The sequence below is a fragment of the Protopterus annectens genome, chromosome 4.part0, assembly GCF_019279795.1.
Source record: "Protopterus annectens isolate FY-2018-M chromosome 4.part0, PAN1.0, whole genome shotgun sequence".
Classification (NCBI taxonomy): domain Eukaryota; kingdom Metazoa; phylum Chordata; order Ceratodontiformes; family Protopteridae; genus Protopterus; species Protopterus annectens.
The window spans coordinates 1,397,440,896-1,397,459,426 of NC_056733.1; the positions used below are offsets into that span (position 1 = coordinate 1,397,440,896).

Sequence of the window (18,531 nt, forward strand, 5' to 3'; positions counted from 1 at the left end):
GCATAAAAGCACGACTCAATGGCAACAACTGAGACTGCATGCGAGAAATGTACACCACAGTTTGTGCCAGCAACTATGAAGGTGGGAGACAAGAAGAGAACTGCAAAGCTTTAAAAAAAAGTAAATTTCCTAAGAGTTCCTTCCTCCTTGACCTTGACAGGGTGCAGATGCCAACAACTGAGGTATCTGCTTGCGCACAGAACTGGAATCATAGTCAGTGATAAGTTGGTGAAGCAATTAAGACAGCTGCTGCACAATACCAGGTTGAAGACAGTGGTGAAAAAATGCACAGATAGAGAGATACTGAAAAAAAAAAAGGAAATTAAGGAAGCAGTTCCACTGATACTTGCCCCAAAACTAAATGATGAAACTCATTTGTATTGAAAAACAGTATTTTAATTGAAGCAAGATAACTGGAAAACTTCAATCCCATATTACTTCTCAGTCTTTTGGCTAAAACTGTATTACTACCACACCTTGAATGTAAACAAAAACAGGAAAGTAACTGAAAGAAGCAATATATATATGCCTTCCACTCCACTGAGAAGAAATCAATCTGAACGGAAGATAGCTGGCAATTGCTGTCTGAAATTAGGTTCATAGGTAGGTACTAGGCTATCGGCCCGAGGGCCTACGTAAGCCTAGCCAACAAGGTCCCCTGGCTTACGCCACCCAAGAAAGCCATTTTCCTGTGCCTCTGTCAAGCAGAGACACAGAAGTGATCCCCAAGGTGTATTTCCTATTTCCCATCCACTCATCAAGATTTTTCTTGAAGAGTGCTAATGAAGAACTTTGCTTGACATAGATGGGTAGCCTGTTCCAGAGTATGGGAAGTCTCTGGGACAGGAATCTCTCTCTCCAGCATGTCCTGTTTATTGTGGTGACAAGCCCTAAAGCGTGTAGCTCAGATGGACTGGGATTTCTTTAGGTGCAGCATGTCCAACAGCTCTGGGTTTGACATAGGTTTATATTTTTGGCAGAGATCACCTCGGAGTGGGCGATATGCTACGGAGTAAAGCTGGAGCTTTTTGAGACGGTCAGTGTAGGGCATCTGTTTGAGGCCAGTAATCCTCTTTGTGAGGTACTTCTGTGGCCTTTCCAGCTGCTTCAGATGTCTTGTGAGGTACATTCCAAAAGGGTGTTGCACTCTATAATGGGTCTAATGAGTAAAGAGTAGAGGGGGACAATGACCTCTTTTTTCCTGGATGAGGACCCTTTTAAGATGAGATGTGCCACATAGAAGGACTTCCTGACTACTGTGGCAATGTGACTATCAAAGGACAGACTACTGTCCACCTAGGGCGCAAGGTCTCATCACACATTCGGTGTTAAGTAGACTGCTATGTAGTAGTTCATGGGTACATAGCTTTTACTAAAGGGGATGGCAATGCACGTTTTGGCAATGAGCTTGAGGCCATGGCTCTGACACCTGGCATCTGTCTCAGCGAGGCCCTTCTGTAGGATTTCGCCATCATTTGGGGACTCGACTATGGTTCCTAGTTTGCAATCATCTGCAAACTTCGTTAGCCAGAGGCCTTCTGTGTTAGCCTGTACTTCAGACAAGTAGATACCAAACAGGAAAGGTCCCAGGACTGAACTCTGTGGTACTCCACTTGTCACTGATTTGAGGTCAGATTTGGGAGTGTGCAACTTTTACACAGTGTGGGTTCTGTCAGTGAGCTAGTTGGCAACCCATCTTGTGATGTAGGGATTTATACCTAGTTTAGTGAGTTTAGCTATAATTCCAGAATGGGGGATGGTGTAGAAAGCCTTGGCAAGGTCAAAATAGGCTGTGTGAACCACCTTACCCTCATCTACGGCTTTGGGACTGCCTCAAGGTCATCGATCAGGTTCAGGAGGCATAATCTGCCTTTCACAAACCTGAACTGGGTGGGATCCAGAGTTTGAAGGTTACCAATGTCTTTGTTTATGAGTTCCATGATGATACATTCCATGGCCTTGCAGACCAGGCTCGTCAGGCTAATAGGGCTATAGTTCCCGGGATCAATGGTGGCTCCCCCTTCGTGGAGTGGGATAACTTTTGCTGTACACCATTCAGTGGGTACAAAGCCTGATGTGAGGCTATGATTGAACATGGTGCTTAGGTGGGGAGCCTGTTCGTTCTGAAGTTCATGTAAAATACAGCCTGGGATGTTGTCCGGTCCCATGGATGCTGTGTTTTTGGCTTTAAAGAGTGCAGCTTTTACCTGCGTAATTGTGATTACAGGGACTCTGCATTCTTCCTGTATAGATATGGGCCCTTTAGGGGGTGGGGGAGTAAAGTTAGCACTGAACCTATCTGCCAGGATGTTGACAATATCAGTTGGTTCTGTAATTTTCGTGCCATTGTGCTGTAACTCAGAGCAGATCTGGGTGTTGCCATTGAGATTCTTGACATAGCTATAGAATGCTTTGTGGTTGTCCTTAGGAATCAGTGGCGATTTTGTTTTTGCAGCTAGCTTTGGAGGATCTTATAAGGGATCTCAGCTTCTTACTGAGGCTGAAGAGGGAGCTCCTCCACTCATGGGATTTTACTCTCTTTTGCAACAATTTCTTCCTTCTGTTGTGCAGTTTTCTTTACGGCAGGGGACAACCAGATTGTATTCCTTTTTTGGAGGACAGCGTCTTGGTTCTGTTTGGGATAGCACGATCCATGCACTCGTGTAAGTGCTTATAGAGTGCATTTGTGCAGGATTCAGCAGTCATAACTGTATTATAATGTATTAGGTATGACCTTGGCAATTATAACAGTATCACCTGCAGTGAAATTGACTAGGCCACTACCAGAATTTTTGACAGCACAGCATTTAAGCATTTTCTGGATACATTATACTAATATGGAAGACAAACCTTGTAATGCTGGTGTTGCCTGAATACTGCAAAGTTAACATTATGTTGGTGTTGTTTATCTGTTCACATCTATGAGTATGAGGAAGGCCAAAATCTGAGATTCATCCTCAAAGGAAGAGTCTGGACGAATTAACTAGCACAACTTGAACCCCATCACTCCAACATTTAGCTAAAATAAAGAATAATTTTATAGGGAGTCAAAAAACAGACTCTTGTATCAACCAGTCATCGCAACTACATGGAACTTCAGTCGAAGTTATAATGTGAGGATCTTATCTTAGAAGTGTATAAAGATATATATATATATATATATATATATATATATATATATATATATATATATATATATATAAAACTGATCTTCTATACGAACACCTGAATGTGAATTTGCAGTACTTGGAAAGAGGACAGGCATTTCAAATATCACTGCTTTCTACAGGATACAGTTTAGGATACAGACACGAAAGTTCCTTCTTTCCTCTGATCAAAAAGATCACATAACTAAACAGTGATCAATGATGGCAGTATAAATTCTAACTTACCTGTGGGAAATCATTGATTTCAAGTTCTTCTTCATATCTCTTAAAGGATTCATTCTGTCCACCATCTTGCTTGTCTTCATCCTGTTTGTCTACAGGCACATAATTAAGTTTGGCGTTGATCTTCTCAGCTAATTGTTCTGCAATTGTTTTTGCAGACACAGTGGGGGCTTGAATTGTGCCTCCCCTCAAAATAGCATTAGTTGCTTGCTGCATCACATCCTGAGGAAAATAATTTAAAAAATGAAGTTATGTTCTACTTGACAGTTTTTTTAATGGGTAAAAACAGCAAAGAACTACATCATATTCCCATACTGAACAGGACCTGCAATGAGATTCTGACTACAGAAAGGATTCTTCTCTCTCGCTTTTTTTCCCCCACTGAGAGGCCTTCCATTCATCCATCCTAAAATGATATTTGGACACAGTTATGAAGTAGCAGCTGACAAAACTACTGCATTTAAAATGCAAAAGTCCAAGTGACACTATCAGCAGAATAAAACTCAGCATTACATTAGCTCTGCATCTTATGGTACACAAGAAAAATTAGTGAAACATGACTGCTACCCAAGATGCATAGGTTCTCAGCGCTCTATTTACTAGATGTCCCTTCACAAATTAAACTGCTAAGACTTTGCAACATGCAAATAATCATGACAATGTTAACAATAATAAAAGAGGAAATATGTTTCAGACTAATTCTGTGCAATCATAGCTAAGACCAGAGGTTGTTCATAGGTTCATACTAGGCTATCTGCCCTAGGGCATTTATAAGCCTAGCCAAAGTGTGTTTGGCTTTCGCCACCCATTTTAAATTAATTTTGCTATGCCCTTTTTCGAGGTTAGTATACTGTGCCTCTGTCTAACAGTGACACAGAAGTGATACCCGGGGTAAACCTACGATCTCCCATCCACTCATCAAGATTCCTCTTGAAGAGAGTCAATGAGGGACTCTGCCTAACCTGGACTGGGATTTTATTCCAGAGTGAAGGGAGCCTCTGGGTTATGAATCTGTCCCTCCAGCATGTCCTATTTATTTCAGTGCTGAGGTTCAAGTCTCTCGAGCGCGTAGCTCGATGGGATTTGGATTTTCTGAGGTGCAGCATGTCCATTAATTCCCGGTTGGACATGGCTTTATACGTCAGGCACAGATCGCCTCTGAGCAGGTAGTATGCCACTGAGTAGAGCTGGAGTTTCTTTAACCGGGCAGCATATGGCATCTGTTTGAGCCCTTTGATCCTCTTGGTGAGGTACATTTGTGGTCTTTCCAGTTGCTGCAGGTGTCTGGTAAGGTACATCCCAAAAGGGGAATTGTACTCAATTATGGGCCTGATGTGGGATGAGTAAAGAGGCACGATGGCCTCCCCTGATCTAGATGTGAATCCCTTCATAATTAGGTGGGCTATATAAAATGCTTTTCTAACCACTTCGGCCACATGGTTGTCAAATGAGAGATTGCTATCAACTTGGGTCCCCAGGTCCCTAATTACTTCTTCTGTACTTAATGGATTACCACCTATGTGGTAATTTGTGGGCACTTTGTTTTTGCCACAGGGGATGACTATACACTTTTGGCATTTAGCTTGAGGCCATGGCTCTGGCACCAGTTGTCTGTTTCTATGAGGCCCTTTTGGAGGATGCTTGTGTCGGCTGGAGAGTCGATTATGGCGCCCAGTTTGCAGTCATCTGCGAACTTGGTCAGCCACAGTCCTTCCATGTTTGCCTGTACCTCCGAGAAATATATACCGAACAAGAGAGGTCCCAGGACTGAGCCTTGTGGGATGCCACTTGTAATTGGTTTGGAGTCTGACATGGCTCCAGCAATTCTAACCATGTGGGTTCTGTCCTTGAGCCAGTTTGCAACCCATCTCGTGAAACTAGATTTTTATGCCAAAGATTCCAGTAACTTCCTACAAAAAATGCTGCTTGGTGGAATGGCCTTCTAATACATACAGACTTTAAATCAGTATAAACAGTGTTTATACCATCTTCAGGAATAGTCATGGAATCAAATCCCTGAATTATTTTGGGGCTTTTCCATTGTTTAAACTATATCACAACCGTTTTCCTTCGGTCTAATTTCTTTCTTGTGGTGCTTTGTATAGAAAGATTAAGGACAAGGACATGGCCCTCTTTGTTCTATAATAGACTAATTTAGTCATGGCCATATTTGAAATAGAGGACATGGTGAATATTTGACCCATACATGCCAAGGAGACATCCACACTGTCTCTGGAATTATGCAGGATATGTCTTTTTAAAAGACTTAATTTATCATGTTCCAACACTATCTCTGCAGAGGGCAGCTGATTACCCATACATCTCCCCAAGAAACAGCATAATAAAACTTCTACTAGCTTCTTACCAAAAAAAAAAAAAAAAAAAAAAAAAAACATTATGAAGACGTTCTGATGTTTTTACAGAAAGGTTATAACCCAGGTGATGTTGGTGGGAGAATTCCATTCAATCATAAACCAACTAGATGAAACACTGTTTTGCTGAGTTAGATCTCAATTTCCAGAAGTAATGTAATCACAGAAAATGTTTATGTGAGGACAGCAGTGTGTGGGTGTTCGTGTGCATGTGTGCGCGTGTGGGGTTGGAGGCCTAACTTCTCCACTTCAAAACTCCAGGAGACACTACTCTGTAGGGGGCTAACCTGAAGAAACTGACTTTTGATTACCTGGTTTTCAATGAGAAAGAGAAAAAACAATGTTATATTAGTATACTATAAAGCCAATGAGATGCTTACAGAATAAATATTAAGATATTATCTACTCAGGCAACATTTTACTGCACACCAAAATATGTTTTGTAACTGAACATACACTTTGAATAAGTCCTCCTCTTGCACTATTATTTCCTCGCTTGTCTTCCTCCATAAGTACGCTCGAACCCTCAGAAGCTCTGACCAATGTCTTTTACAAATTCACAAACCTAAAAAAATCTATTAGACAGAATTTCTACAGCTACTTACCTGCTCTTGCATGGAACATGCTCCCTATGAACCTTAGAAACAGTTCTTACATCCACAAATTGAAGAAAACTCTTAAAGGGTACCTTTATAGCACAAGGATTGGCCTCTAATAATTCCACATGAACCCACCCCTTTATCTGTCACTATCCTCTCTATTCCTCCCTTCCCTATTACCATAGCTCACTTAACTGCTCTGTATTGTACAATTACCCTCTGAAGATAACCCAATGTGTTATGTAAATTCATTCAAATGTTTTATTGTATATTTCTTTGCTATGTTTTTTTCTTCAATGTTATAATGCCTCTTACTATATTGTACTATGGAGCTCTATCTACATTTGCTTAATGGTTTATTGTAAAATTTTCAGTGTACTCATCTTCAATTTTGTAAATTTTCTTGCTTACTTGTACTGTGGAGCTTTTTTCTCCAGGCCTCCACTGAAAAAGGGCTTTTGCTCAGATGGACTATCCCAGTTAACAAATGTCAAATAAATAATATGAGCTTATTGAAAAATTGGTGAGGCTGGCTAAAATTTAAAAAACATCTTTACTGCACACCAAATGGCCAGAGAAAACACCATCAAAATATGTTTTGTAACTGAACATAATAGCCTATTGAAAAATTGGTATGGCTAAATGAAAATAGCTGTCCTATGCTTTTCTCAGTTGAGTTTAATACTTTCCTATGTAAGCATTTTTACAACTTTTAATTGTAAAAAAAAAATAGGAGAATTGGTTATAACAGTCATTGTATTAGACCTAGTAATGAAAGGTAATTATTTCTCAGAGCTTTCTAAGACCTCTCCATGTTGAAACTGTAAGAGTTCTGATGAGGTAAATGGAAAAAGGCCCAATCTCATGGCACAGAGGGATAAAGCTCTGACTGTGTCGCAGATGATCCTTGTTCGACTAACAGCACAATCACTGGACAGACGGGCAGTGGAGAAAGGGAGTGAGCAGCTGATGTCAGCTCATCTATCCTGTGGGAGGAAAGCTGCCTAGGCTTGATGCAATAGCAGCAATAACAGCCATGCAAGTTCCACACTGCAAGCAGAATACCACTTGATGAAGAGGTTAGACAAGCTCAGAAGCACTCATTCACTTTCCAAAGGCAGTTACTGCAAAGGTTAAAAAGCTGCTGCGGGGTACTGGATAGGTGCAGGTTAGGGCATACGACCCAGCAGCAATATGATGCTGCACCGGCATCCTCAATCTCCTCACTGCCCCGAATATGGGTCAGGTTGAAGACTGGGGGATAACACTGGTCTGGTAGACCCAGTGAAAGAGTAAAGGAACTGCTGGCAGCTGCAGGGAGACAGATGAGCCAAAAAAAAGGAGAATTTTCTTTTCTGCAATAATGAATCTGTAATTTCTTGAGATTTTCCTCTTGTCTCTTCCATACTGGGGAGGTCTGTAGGAAATGAGTACCTTGCACCTTACAGATATTAAAAAACTTGAGAGTACACATAGGGCCAAATTCCAAAAGAGAAGCTCTCAGTACAAGCCTACACTGATTCTGAAAGACTTCCTCTCAGTGTTAAGTGACTTACTTCAGAGTAATGCATATCTATAAAGAGGCTTACATCAGGGGTCAGATTCTAAAATACCTGCTCTCATTAAGTGGTGACTTACACTGACAGCAAGTATTTTGGAATCAGGCCTCAGTCTTAAAATTCTATCACATACATTCTGGGAATAGGAACTGTTTACAAGCATGTATCGTAAAACAAGTTAGATGAGTACTACTACTATAAAATAATATCTTTCACATAACAAGTGTTTTGTTTTAAAACATAGTACACTGAAATCCAATGGACAAAATACAGAATTCAACTGAAGATACTTATGTATTGCATTTAACTAGATTTAATGGTCTCAAACTTTTATTGCCATATTTACAGTGTTAGTTTTTGCTGCTCCTGTTTCTTTCATGAAGGCTATGCCAAAAAGCTGTAGTTGCTTGCAAGTTAACTGTCAGAACTTTGATTAGAATACATTGGTCATTTCATTAGTCTGAAGCACATTTGCCATTTTGTTTAGTATTATTATTTAATGTTTGTAATGTTTAGTATTTAATTATGATAATTTTGATTTAAAGAGAATCATAAATAAAACTTTATTTTATGAAGCTGCACTTGTGTGAGGTACTGAACATGGGTTGGGTCTCTCTAACGATACTTGCAGTAGCTCAAAATCAGCTTCTGTTCACAGGTATCAAAATCAGGCTAAGTATGCAAGTACCAACTGTAGGTCCCCAACCTGTGAAACAATAACTCGCTTATGCTAGTTCTGTTCCATTGCTGGTGGGTATGATCCACATACAGCTGTTACTTTATTTTTCACTGCTTTAATGTGAAACTTCTACAGAACATACATTATTAATTATGATAAAGAGCAAGAATTAATAACAAATACAACTGTATGCAAGTTAAGTAATGGCAGACTGAAAAAAAAATACTTCTGCAAATGTCGCCCTTCAGACTTTACTCTTATGATGACTAACCTGCACAAATGTACCATCTTATTTTGGCAGTGACAGTAGAACTGTGGTAATTCCAAATAGCATTAATTCCTGTTAAATTATAGTTATACACTTACCATAACATTAGTGCTTCATGTTATGTCCATGTACTTCTACTGCAGGACAAACAGTTGCATACAACAGTCTCTTGGCACCTTTAATTATCTCCCAGACTCAAGAACTCCTCCCATGACCCCAAAATGCATCTTACCTGCCTTTTTTTCTCCAGATCAAGACAACTTGACAATCCTGGCCAACTACAAGTAATATATCCCTTAAGTCTCCCTGCAGGGGGAAGAGAAGGTCAGGGAAGGCGGGGTAGTGGAAACACATGGATCTTTAAGACCTAACTTTATGGTATGTACCTAAATATCATATCTTGCATGATGCAGTCCATCCACTTTAACTGCAGGATAAAGTGCCGACCTTAAACCTCTTTAGTGATATCAAGAAATAATGGTTCTTATTATAGTGGCTCTAAAGGTACACCTAGACCTAAAAATCACATCCAGCTTACAGTGGTTTGCAAATGTATGCACTGAAACCCATGTTGCAGCAGCATAACTGTCATCTAGTATGTCATCCCCAAAAACGGCCACAGAAATAGCCAATGATCTGGTCAAACATGCTTTGGGTGTATTTCAGTTTTTCTTGCCTCAGATGTCAGGTGCCCCCCGAATGGGAAGCAATTAAATCTATAAATACAAGGATATACCTCCAACAAAAAAGCAAATGCACCAAAAAGCTTTTTCAGCATAGTAAGTGAGAGTAGAGGTATAGCCAAAAGAAGAAAGGGGGCTGGAGGGAGGATAACCAGGACTGCAACAGTGAATACACTCTAACATCTACATTTATGTTAAGTGTACACAACTGTACTATGTTCTTCATGTTTCACTGTTGCAGTCATTACATTTGGGTAGATTCCCAAAGCTAAGGTTGGGAGGAGGAATTTAAATAGAAGTAGAAACAGCTATAAGGCCCTGCAAAACTGCAGTGGCAAAACCAGCTCTGGATTTAGAGAAAATTGGCAAATGATAATGCTTGATGAAAGTATGTACAGAACTGTCCCTAGTAGGGACGCCCCTGAGAAAGGCTGTAGAGGTAGATGCAGCCCTGGTTGAATGGGGTCTGATGCCCTGTGGGATAGGTTTTCCATGGTGCATATAGCAGAAATGAATGCAGTGGCCTATCCATTTTGAAATGGTTTGTTTTGAAATAGCTTTCCCCTCTGTCCCTGCAGCAAATGCCACCAGCAGTTGTTCAGATTTCCTTTGAGGTTTAGTCCTGTCCAAGTAGAATCAAGCTGTCTGTGCACATCTAAAGAGTGCAGTATCCATTCCCCTTTGTTCTGTGGGTTAGGAAAGAAGGTAGGCAAATGAACTGACTGATTAAGAGACACACTGGATACCACCTTGGGCATGAAAGAGGGATTAGTTCTGAGGGACACCCTGCCCACATGAAAGATGATGAAAGGCTCCACTGCCATAAGGGCCTGTAATTCAGATACCCTTCTAGCTGAAGTGATTGCTAAAAGGAAAGCTGTTTTCCAAGAAAGAAATTTTAAGTCTGCAGTAGCAGCTGGCTTGAAAGGAGGTAGAGAGTTTCTTCAAGACAAAGTTAAGGTCCCAGGCTGGGGTTGGAGCTCTCCTGGGTGGTCTCAAATGTTTGGCCCCTCTGAGGAACTGCTTGAGCAGTGGATGAGAGAAGAGGGGAGGCTCTGTGTTATAATGAGCTGAAATGGCAGAGACATGGATTTTAATGGAGGAAAAAAAGACAGGCTCTTGTGAAGCATCTCAGTTAAGTATTGTAAAATCTGAGGTAAATTGGGCGCTGCTGTGCTCATCCCTTGAGATTGGTTCCAGGCACAGAATCTTTTCCATTTTTCAGCATAAGATTTTCTAGTACTAGGCCTCCTTGCCTCTAAGATTATATCCATCACAGGTTTGCTGAGGGATGGTAAAGGAGAGATTAAGTAATTAGCCAGGCTGCAAGGTTCAGTGTTGGAAGCTGAGGGTGCAGAATCTGGTTCTCCTGCTGAGACAGCAGGGAAGGAGTCTGAAGCAGGTGCCATGGAGATAACCATGACACACTGCGCAGGAGGGGGTACCAGCGTTGGCGGTGCCAGTCTGGAGCAATCAAAATCATCTTTGGTTTGTCCTGTATGACTTTTAGTAGGACTTTTGAGAGTAGAGGCAGAGGGGGGAAGGCATAGACTGATAGGTTTTTCCAGTTGAAGGACAGAGCGTCCACTTTCCAGGCTTGTTTGTGGGGAGTCCTTGTGCAAATTTTGTCCAATTGGTAGTTCTGGGGAGAGGCAAACAGGGCTCCCCCATTTGCTTGTCAACATGTTGAAAATCCTTGGTTCCAGTTTCCACTCGTGGGGGTCCATGAGGTTTCTGCTTAGTCTGTCTGCCAGTGTATTTCATTTTCCTGGCAGGAATTGGTAGCTCAAGGCTGTGTTCCACAATGCATGGCTAGTCTGCAGAGGGGGTAAGAATGTGTACCCCCCTGCTTGTTTATGTACCACATAACAGTGGTGGTGTCCGTCTTTACCATTAGTTGTCCTGGAAGAATGTGGTCCTTGAAGGCTGTCAGAGCATACTGTAAAGCTAACATTTCTTTTTGACTGTTATCAGTTGCATTTGACTTGGGTTCTATTTGCCCTGAATGCACTTCCCTGCCAGGTGAGCCCCCCATGCATAGTCCGATGCATCTGTTAGGGTTTGGGTGGCAGGGGGTGGTGTGAAAGGTAGTCCCTTGTTTTGGTAGCAGGCCTCTGCCCACCAAAGGAACTCTAGGCATAGGCAAGGTATGACAGGAATAATTGATTCTAGGTTTTGAGAATGCTGACACCATAGGCATTTTAGATACCACTGTAGTTTCCTCATATGCAGTCTTGCATATGGACTTAGAAGAATGCAGGAGGCCATGAACCCCAAGGCTTGCAGTATTTATCTTGCAGATAGCAGGGTTTTTGTGGCCACTTGTTTGAAGTAAGTTGTCAAATGAATTTGCTTTTTTGGCATGAGGTAAGCCATCTGGGAAGTTGTACACAAGCTTGGTCCCAGGAATATAATTTGTTGACAGTGTACCAGGTGTGATTTCTTTTCGTTTATGGTGTACCCCAGACAAGTTAGAACCCTTTTTACAAAGACCAGATGATTCAAAAGTATGTCCTGGCTTTCTGCCTGAATTAGACAATCGTCCAGGTATGGGTATATTTGAATATTTCTTTGCCTGCAAAATGCAATAACTGGAGCTAGGCACTTTGTGAATACCCTGGGTGCAGTAGATAAGCCAAAGGGCAGTGCAGAGAACTGATAGTGCGTGTAGCCTGCTTTGAAGTGTAGGTATCTTCTGCAAGATTCCCTGATTGGGATGTGAAGGTATGCTTCTTTTAAATCTAGTGTTGCCAACCAAGCATCTTTGCCTAGAATAGGAAGTAACTGGTGAAGAATCAGCATCTTGAATTTTGGAATCTTCAAAAAGGTGTTTAGAGTAGACAGGTCCAGGATAGGACGCCATGAAGTGTCTTTTCTGGGTACCAGGAAAAGTCTTGAGTAGAAACCTTGTCCCTTTTCCTCTTCTGGTGCCAGTTGACTAGCCCCCATGCTTAAGAGAGAAAGTAATTGTTTTGAGGCCTCTGCCCACTGATTTGGGGGTAGGTCTAACCACCCACGTGGTGCTGGCAGGGTGTGGACGTGAAATCTGTATCCCTGGGACACCATTTAAAACCCATTTGTCCTTTGTAATGAGTTCTCAATTCTTTGCATCAAGAGCAATCTTTCCCCCCAAAGGGGCAGTCATGATGAGTGCTTGGAAATTTTAAAAGGAAGTCATTGAGACAGTTTACCATAGGGGGGAGTCTTATTATTCCCAGACTTGGAATTGGAGGCTCCCCACTATTTAGTTCTGAGAGTCCCCTGGGACTAAAACCTCGTTTTTTTGCTCTGTCTAGGTTTGGCTTGAGAAGACCTGGAAGGGGCTGGAAAGGAACAATTCTTAGAGGGCCAGTGCCTACTAAATCTAGGGGACTGAACTTGCAAAAAATCTTTAACAGTTTGCATAGATTTAGCTTTATCTTCCATCTTTTTAAGAACTTCCTCAGCCTTGTTGCCAAACAGGCTGTCCTGATTTAAAGGAGCATCCAACAATTTAGCTTTAACATGATCAGGCAAAGATTGCTCCTTAAGCCAAGCATGCCTTCTGAGCACAGACCCAGTAACAGCAGCCCTGCAAGAGGCCTCTAATGAATCAAAACCACATTGCAAAGTATGTTTTCCAACTTGTTCAGCAGAATGCATTAAATACTGTAATTCTTTATTTTCCACACAATCAGGAATCAACATCATTTTCTGTTTAAGCAGTCCAATAACATGTTGCTGATATTTAACATATGAAACTAGCACTTTAAAGCCCTAATGGCCAAGGTTGCAGAAGTGTAAACCTTCCTACCCCATCTATCCCACGCCCTGGAGTCTCTATCAGAAGGTGTAGGATTTTTAGCAGTAGAAGCCTTAATACCCTTGGGCCCCTGTGAAATAGTCTCTGGATCTGCAATAGGATTTTTGAAAAGGAACTTGTGGGACTCAGGGACCCTGTAGTATCTGTCAGGTTTTCTGGGAGCAGGAGGCAGGGAATCAGGGGCCAAACTAGATTCCGAGAAAGCATCATCAACAATGTCTAGTACAGGAGGAATAGCTAAAGGCCTATGCTGAGGTAGGAAAAGGAAATCCCTAAGCTTCTTTTCTGAATCAGAAAAATCCTGGCTTTCCCAGTGGAAATGCTCCAGTATGTAAGGTTTCGCCAAAAGAAAAATCCTCAGGAGGGGAAGCAGAGGGAATAGAGTCCTTTGAATCAGAATCCTCATAAGTAGGTAAGGACAAATCCAGGTAATCAGAAGAGACAGAAAAAACAGAATCCTGATCAGAAGATTCATAATCAACCTCAGTTGAACCCAGGCCTCTTAGAAAGGGGGGGGGGGTTGGCTACCCCTGATTACAGTTATTAGATCTTCAGCCATTCTTATCATTTGTTTTTTAGGCATAGAGTCCTGAGCATGTGGCCTGGGCGTCGGTTTTTTAGACATGGATTGAGATTTAGGCCTATGTAATGAAGGAGGTTGTAGATTTAATATGCAAGTCCGTAGGCCTGAATACACCCTCAGAAGCCTGTGCCTGCACAGCGGCTCCGGACCCATCCAAGGTAGAGACATCCATGGGTTCCATAGTTGAAGCATCTTGCAGCATACCGGACTCCGAATGGGTCTCAGTAGAGGCCTGCGAATCAGAAGTAGCGGGTATCAGGGGCTGCAAAAGCACCTCACTGAGTACCGGCAAACTGGTGACTGGCTTAGGAGAAGCGTTGTCTGCAGTTTTGGACCTCAGGGGCCTGTCTCTGTCTTTATCTTTGCATTTTTTCAGAATCCCGGTAGTCGGATGGCTAACCAATGACATTTCTGGATAATTAAACTGAGAACCGAAATATTTAGAGGCAAAAATATACCAACGACGGATAGTGCGCTGATTAAATAAAGCACAAAACTGACAGCAAGGTACGTCGTGGTCATTGCCTAGGCAAGGAATACAGTACAAATGAAATCTTTATGAGGTATTTGCTTTCCACAAGTAATGTAATTATTAACTTTTACTGACATTGGTAAGGAGCAAGAAAAAGTTTCCCCAATGGGGTACTTAGCTTTAGTTGAAGACTTCGGTTCTGAAACTCGAAAATGAAAATTTCAGGAGTCGGCCAACCGGCACTTGTGATTTGCTTTTGCTTCGGGTACCGCACAGAAAGAAAGACTGATGTAATGGCGTCGGCTGCATGTTTTATACCCCTGACGACCTGACGTCATGGAAGAAGGGACAGTAACCGAAGCAGGGCCCAAGACTTTGTTAATCAGGCCGACTGAGGGCAACCTACAAGCAGATAACCCAAATGTAATGACTGCAACAGTGAAACACGAAGAACATCTGGACATTCTGAGAAAATCTGGACAATTGACAGGTATGATAGTTGAGATTTTAGTAGGAACAGGGCAGAAATACAAGAAAAATCAAGTATGTTTCTGTTTCTTTAGTTCTGCAGAAAGTACCTGATTTTTCTTGTATTTTGCTCTGTTTCCTAAGCATACGCCAACAGAAAGTCTGTCCGCTCAATGGTACTTCACCTGCCAGACTTTTTTCCATTGATGCTCAATTTACAATGGACACGCTGGCTGGGTTGTCCAATCAACATGCTCGTTTCTGAACAGTAATGAGCTATCATTGTACAATTTCTGATAACCACCAGGAAACACTGATCTTGGTAACTTTTTGATTAGGTCATCCTATCTAATTTTCTTCATTATGGCTAAAAAAAAATGCAAGTGAAGGCAGACAGTGTAGTACTGCACTCCCCTATTTGACTACCGAGAGAAGAATACGAGGAGAACAACTAGTTCTCTTCTGTGGTTATCTTTGGCAGAAACTCTGGGCTTGTGCATAAAGAAACCATACAAGGACATATAGATGAAAGGGCATGGAGTTCCAAAAAACATTTGGCTGTGGTAAAAGTCTTCAGAAAAACAATCTTCCACAAGAAGAACTTAATAATTACTTTAGCCATGGATTTGAATGGAATAATGGTAAGTTTTTCTAACATAAAATTTAGAACTAGGCAAGAATACTTTCTATAAGCTGAGATCTTAAGAGAAAAACTTCCCATACGAATGCCTTGTAAACTTTTAGGGAAGCTACTGATGAGAAGTTCAAACCTTAACGAAAACTCAGAATAGCAGCTAAGTAAACTTTAATAGCAGAACATCTGGCTCCTGAGTTGAAAATACAAGCCACGACCCGAATCATTGCAGGAATTGGAGCTAAATGTGTCACCCATATAGAAAATGTTTACCATGGTGCATCTCTCCAGCAGAAGGCTTTAGAAAGGAAAAATGCTGCAAAAATTTTTATCACTCTAAAAGGTTGAGATTTGTCTCCAGCCATTACAAAAAGTAGTGAAATCATACGATCAGTTTCAGGGACTGGATGACCAGGTGAGACTTTCTGGATGAAATGGATAGGAGACTTTTGAGGGCTCTAAGAAGGGAAGATTGCTTGACAAGTTAAGGCTAAAGAAAGGAATCCAAATCTGTCCAGGCAGGTTTGAACTTCTCATCAGTAGCTTCCTTAAAGGTTTACAAGGCTTTCATATGGGAAATTTTCTCTTAAGATCTGAACTTATAGAAAGCATTCTTGCCTGGATTTAAATTTTGTTAGAAAAACTTACCATTATTCTGTTTGAATCCATGGCTAAAGTAATTAAGTTCTTCTTGTGGAAGATTGTTTTTCTGATGACTTTTACCACAGCCAGAAGTTTTTTGGAACTCCATGCCCCTTTCATCTAAATGTCCTTGCATGGTTTCTTTATGCACAAGCCCAGATTTTCTGCCAAAGATAACCACAGAAGAGAACTAGCTGTTCTGACAGTTCAGACAATCCCACCATCTGTCATAAGGAACTGTAATGGATTCAGCTGTAGAAGCAGGAAGCCCAGTTGAAGTTCGGAATGAAATTCTAACCAATCTATGGTCAAGCAGTAATGGCTTTTGACACCCTCTACAGAAATATCATCTGGGTGACTTGAAGACTAATGAACCTGCATAGTCCCATGGTAAGACTTGTACTCTATGTTACGCAAATGGCATTAAAAATACAGTACCCATCAATCTCAGAAAAGGCAGTAAAGTCTGAAAATCCATAAATCATGTGAACATGTTTACTTGACTGAAAGTACTGGGACTCAATCCAATAAATGCATCTGACTATGCTCCTGTTAGGATCAGGAGACAGATGAAGGGTAATAATGTAAAGGAGAGGCACTAATGCTTTCTTACATATTTATTAAAAAGATAAGAACTTAAGGACTGGCTAACAGGGCAGAGAGAAACTGTCCCTAAAGTGGCAGCTAGCACTTAGGACAATTTGAAAAAGAATGACAAGAAACACAAAAGAAATGAGGAACAGGGAAATATTTAGAAGAGTTGGTTAAGTTAAATCACTACAGAATGAAAAAAGAAAAGCTTTCAGAACAGGAGGAAGAACAGCTGTGGACAGATAGGAAGCAACTAAGTAAGCATTTAGATAATACATACTAGTTTATAAAAACTGTTAAGCAGCTATTCTTTCACAACAACCTTACAGTGCAGAATTGTTAACACAATCACTAAGGCAAAAGAAAGGGTAAAGAGTGACAGCAAATTTCAGGGACCTTATGACGAGAATGGCACTAGGGATCCTGAGGAGATAATGGAAATATTTCAGGATTTTTATGAACACTTATAAAAGACTGAGGAATGAGGAAGTTACGCTAAGATGCCTTTAGCAAGAAAAATAAGGGACACAGAAATCCAGGTATACAACTGGTATGGTAATCGAGGGTGAAAAAAGCCTAACTTGCACAGAATATTACACTGCATATGACATGCCAAGAACAAGATATGCCAGTACTGTAGAATATTTTGAAACAGTTTCAGATGTTTTTTGGGATACAAAACAAATAAAGATGAAACAAAGGCAGCAGCAGTAAATTTTGTGTCTATACAATTAGTTCAACAGCATCCATATTTAAGAGAACATGACAACATTAAATACCTGGAAATGTGGGTTAAAAAGACTCTGCTTTGGAGACACAAGAAATGTTGGAGGATACTACATAAAGAATAATTAAAAATACAAGACCTGTAATGTAATGATAAAGAATTGTAAGATACAAGTAGTAAATTGTTCATAGTTCTTTGATTATATATGTAGGCCCGGCATAATATTAACAGCCAGATGAAAAGTTGTGGATAACAATATGGAAAGAATTTGTGTGTGTGGGGAAAAGGCCAAAATTAAAATGGTTCTCTCTCACCTCTCAACCTCTTACTGCAAGAAATCTGGACACAACTTAACATAATGGGGGGACAAAGGCCCAAAAAAGGGACACATTTTAAATATTGCCCTTACAGACTTAGAAAGTTGCAAGAATAACAGAATTTATGTTTGCATGCATTTTCTGAAGGATATGAAGTTTAAAACTCAAACACATTTCATTAATGACCTTAATCATTAGATCATCACAGTTATTTCTCAAAAAAAAAAAAAAAACACAACTTTTATGAATAACAGTACAAAAACATGGGGCAAAAATCTGGACATTCTGTGAAAATCTGTACAATTGAGAGGTATGTTCTCTCTACAGAATAAAGGGAGTTACGACTTCCAGATTTGAATGGTCATTTTAAAGATATATAAATGAGATGCAGGACAGTGTGTTTTTACACACACACACACACACATACATACTATATATGTATATATATATATATATATATATATATATATATATATATACACACACACACACATACATACATACACATATACACACACACAATGTGTATACATAGTTAATGCATATATACATATAAAACATAAGCTACAGATCAAAGTGGAAAAAGATGATGGCAGTTTAAGAAGAAAGTATAGAAAATAAACAGAAGTATTTTGAATACACGACATTAAGGAAATAGTAATATCCATACAGAACATTGCATCTATGAAGTGGAAGAAAAAGAGTAAAGCAATGCAGGACTGCAGCAAGAAGATTCTTCCATTAGG

The 18,531-nt window shown here is 40.6% G+C and overlaps 1 protein-coding gene across 1 annotated transcript in view; it reads right to left on the bottom strand.

Annotated features, from left to right (window-relative positions):
- Positions 1-18,531, bottom strand: part of DDX46 (DEAD-box helicase 46) — a gene marked incomplete in the record, with an annotated part of 2,009,097 nt that overhangs the window by 321,384 nt on the left and 1,669,182 nt on the right. Inside the window, 1 exon segment of the mRNA XM_044069232.1 lies at positions 3,393-3,611. Coding sequence (XP_043925167.1) covers positions 3,393-3,611 — 219 coding nt within the window.